Source organism: Tinamus guttatus, unplaced genomic scaffold (genome assembly GCF_059628265.1).
Source record: "Tinamus guttatus ecotype Peru unplaced genomic scaffold, ASM5962826v1 Tinamus_guttatus_pri_ptg000045l, whole genome shotgun sequence".
Taxonomy (NCBI): Eukaryota; Metazoa; Chordata; class Aves; order Tinamiformes; family Tinamidae; genus Tinamus; species Tinamus guttatus.
The window spans coordinates 2,582,399-2,586,519 of record NW_028288579.1 but is presented as its reverse complement, the minus strand read 5'-3'; the positions used below and the strand labels follow the sequence as shown (position 1 = coordinate 2,586,519).

Sequence of the window (4,121 nt, the reverse complement as noted above, 5' to 3'; positions counted from 1 at the left end):
TTGCAATATAAAAGTTGAAAGGAGGAAGACATTTTTAAAACTATTTGAACCAATTTGATAGCATCAAACGCAAAGGAAAGAAAAAGGCACAAAACAGAGGCTGATACACCAGGACCAGCATGTTAAAACTGGCTAAACTGGGCAATCAGGCTGATGTTTAGAAATCAAGTATTTCCTCCCAAGCAGTTAATTAGCAACAATATAGAGGTGTAACACACAAAGAACAGTCCAGAAGTGAACAACAACTTATAACCAGCACCTGCACTTTGGTTTCTAGAGGTCAAGCATGACCATCTTACACAAACCTCAGGAAGAGCCTGAGAAACTTCAGAAATGGTGCAGCATGTCTGACCTCATCCAGACCTCCACCAGCAAGCCAAGGGGCTTGACATTAATCAGTGAAGAACACAGTCCAACTCAGAAGCCAAACTGAGTTCTGCCCAGGGGCAACCTTATTCTTCAGCATCATCAAACTGTCCAGCCTCAGTGATCCTAATGGGTGATGTAAAAGTAATGCAAGGTGCATGGTGACACCCTGGATTGTACACCGAATCCTCTCGCCACGAATACAAGGCCAAAAGATTATTCTCCTGAAAGCTTCCACAGGGGAGATCGCCAGCATCTAAAGAAGATCAAAAAAAAAAAAGAGATTTAAACCATGAAAGATATTTACAAAACTAGTGGTGTAGCATAGCAATATATTTTGCACAGTATCTTCCAGTCAATAATTTCAATCTGATCTACAAGCACTAGTGAAACTAGTCTACAAACTCAAAAAGCTGAGTTTGGCAACAGCTTCATTTTAAAAAATGCCTCTTGCCCCAGAGACAACCTAAAACAGTTTTCCCAAAAGCTCAGTCACACACCTGGACTCAGAACATGCAACAGCAGCTCTTACAATTCATACAGTTCTTCCTTCACTTCGGGTATAAAAGGCTCAAAGCCACACACTTATTTTCTCTTTCCAGCTCCCTCCATAACCACATGGCCAATTAGAAGGCCCCAGACCCTTCAAGGACTGGGTCAACCAAAGAGCAATGGAAGAATGAGACCGTGCAAAAGCTAGGTCTGAACAACGTTTCTATAAACTGATTGTTTACCAAATAGGTAAAAAGACTTCGCCCTATTTTTAGAGGGCAAAAGATTTCTAGTCAGCTAACATGGAAGGGACTAAGCAAATGAAAAGCCCAGATGATGGGACAGAGGACAGTGTACCTCCTTGCCTTTTATCCAATAGCACTGCAGAACAAGCCAAGCAATCACAACAAGCATTCTCAAAGGTGATTATAGATCAGGAAAACAAAACAAACAAAGAACAACAACAAAAAAGAAAAAAACTCACACACAGAGGGCTGCCCAAGCACTTCTCTGCAGCAGTAACTAAGACACTCATCATCAGGATCCTTCATAAGCACCTGAACCCAATAATCACACCTCCCTCCCTCTAAATACAGAAGGAGAAAAGCATAAGTAATGATGAGCTAATTAAATACAGGAAGAGATGAGAACCTGTGATATTTTCAATCCAAATCAGTAGTTTCAAAACATTGCATAAATTTGAGCAGACAAGGATAAAAAGGATAACCTAAAAATGGAAGAGAAACATCCAGAATGGAAATATCAAATAAAAAAAAAAAAAAAAAAAAAGGAAACAGCACTTTTCTCAGATAACCCAGCATGAAGAGTCAGCACTGTTATTTTCACTTTAAAATTAATATGTTTTTATAGGAAGACCACAAAAACTTCCCCAGATCCTTCTACTGCCTTGAACTTGAATACTACAGCCATCTGCAGCATGATAATAAACAAATAGGTATCTCCTAGGCAAAGAGAGAACTGTTTGTATTAATTGCAAGAGATACACTCTGGTCAGATACAAATCTTCAGTGATACTGCTCTGCATCCACAACAACTCAGCAGGTTATCACTCACTATTGGCTAAGCATACAACATATAGCCTGGAAAATTTAAGGTTTAGAGGCTCAGTTCAGGCAAGAATGATTATTAAACTTCTTACAGCTAGAATGATCAATACTATTGTAAAAATGGGTTGTAAAACTGCCATTACCACCTTTGTCCAAGGCACCGATGAGAAGGTAGTTATTTACACAGTTATTTACAGAATCAAGCTTAAAAACAAAGTCCAACAGCAGCAACAAACTGTACTTTGGACACAGACCAAGTACTTGCACCACTCGCCTCCAAACAGCTCCATGCTCCAGAGGCACGTTAAGGTTGTATAATCGAGTGATTTTTTTTTTCTCTGAAAGGAAGGAGGACCTTTCACACAAAAGATGTTATATTTCTGAAGTCCTCAAAACAGTCTCTTTTGCTTCAGAATAAGGATTCACTATACAGCCCTAGATTCTCCAGAAAACTCCATACACACAATCTTCCGTCTACCGTCCCATCCCTTAAGAATTGCTCAAGCAAAAAAAGTTACACTTGAACTAGACAACACTGCTTTAAATCTTGTATTTTACAAGAAAATAAAATTTTGCAACACAAATTCATGAGGCAAATTCAAAACAAAAACACTTCCCAAAGGAAAACATGATGCTATTTAAACACATTCACCTGCAAAGCACCCACCTCCAACCATGTACTAGCCAAAACTTGAATGAAGAATAAGTAAATTTGCACTTACCATATGGACTAAGTTCAGAATCCTCCAATTCTTTGTCCCAGTCCTCCACCTCGTATTCAGTAGCAGTTTGGAGCTCAGGAAAAGCTGCAACTTCAGACACACTGGATGCTTCACCCTCCGACTCTTCCAGATCCGACAAGGAGTGAATAGATTCAACTGCAAATCCACTGACGTCATTTTCATAGTGGGAAATATCAGGGAATTCACTATCTTGAGCCTCACTCTCAGCAACATTTGCAATATTCTTCAGGAAACATTCTATAAGGAACAGCAAGAACCAAAAGAGCCTTAGGAAGCGACGGCAAAATGCTTCACATGCAATAACTTTGCTAGGTCTATGAAGGGACAGCACCTTGGAGCTACAAAACTAATAGACACAAGTTCGTTCAAAGCTTTTCTTGTACTTGAGGCTTCAGACACTTGGGAACATCAGACATGAGCCTGCACCAGCCCAGACAGATTCCTCATGGTTCTTAGCTCCTTACACTGTGCATGGCACCCAGCAGCCCCACTTGTCACAGCTGACTCATGGTATTTTTATTAAATGAATTACTTTGGAAAACCACCACTCCGGTCTACCCAAATAGAGAGGGTTTTCTGCAGCATTGACTAAATACTCTTGTACCTAGTAATGCCCCCCTCCAAAAAAAAAAAAAAAAAAAAAAAAAAAAAAACAGGAATAATGCCATAACTCCTGGCATCTCTCCTGCATAGCCCAAGGGTTTTAAGCAGCTTTCCCCGAGCATGAACCCCACCACCTGGCTCTTTCAGGCCTACCTCGGCCGGGTGCCCATGGCGCAGCGCCGCCGTCGCCGGAGCGCCGCTCCTCCTCCAGGGACGCGCTCCCCACGGCAGCGGCCATCCCTGCGGGACAAGGCGGGAAGGAGGCAGTGGCACCCACTGCCCAGCCCTGCACACGCTCGGCCCGCGGCGCTCGGTGCATCGGTTTGTTCCCTGCATGAGCCAGGGCTTTTAGACCAGACAGATTTTTCATTTGGGAAGGCGAATCTGCCAAGGAATAGCTTGTGCTGCTGCCATTAGTCACACCAAGCAGCAACAAAATAAATATAAAGAAAAAATATATATCTTACTGGTCATAACAGTCATCTGGCTGCTGCCTTGGATGGCAAATAGAAGCAGCAAAACTGAGGCGAGTTGGGTCAGTTGGGAAGCAAAGGTGGGCACCAAGATGGGGAATGAAAGGGGAAACAGGGAGATCCATGAGGGGTCCCAAGGGATCCACTTTGGAGCCTCGGCAGCCACCAGGCCAAGGAGGAGCTGGGCCCCCGGGCAGGCGAGGCGGGAGGGAGGTGCCGGCTGGCAGCATGGCGGGGTGAGGGCGCCCCGGGGAGAGGAAGGCAAATGCCGTTACCCACCGCGTCCGCTGGCCACGAGGGCGGGCTGCCGCGCGGGGCTCTCACAGCACGGGCGGCCCAGGGCCGGCAGCCGCCTCCCGCACCGCGTCCAACGGCCC

The 4,121-nt window shown here is 44.2% G+C and overlaps 1 protein-coding gene across 1 annotated transcript; it reads right to left on the bottom strand.

The window, feature by feature from the left end:
* Positions 1-402: 402 nt before the first annotated feature.
* COPRS (coordinator of PRMT5 and differentiation stimulator) lies at positions 403-3,509 on the bottom strand. The gene is made up of 3 exons (XM_010218412.2): positions 3,425-3,509; positions 2,648-2,905; positions 403-622 (listed from the first exon to the last, which is right to left on the bottom strand). Exons 1-3 carry the CDS (start codon positions 3,507-3,509, stop codon positions 453-455), a joined length of 513 nt encoding a protein of 170 aa, XP_010216714.2. The 3' UTR covers positions 403-452.
* Positions 3,510-4,121: the final 612 nt, after the last annotated feature.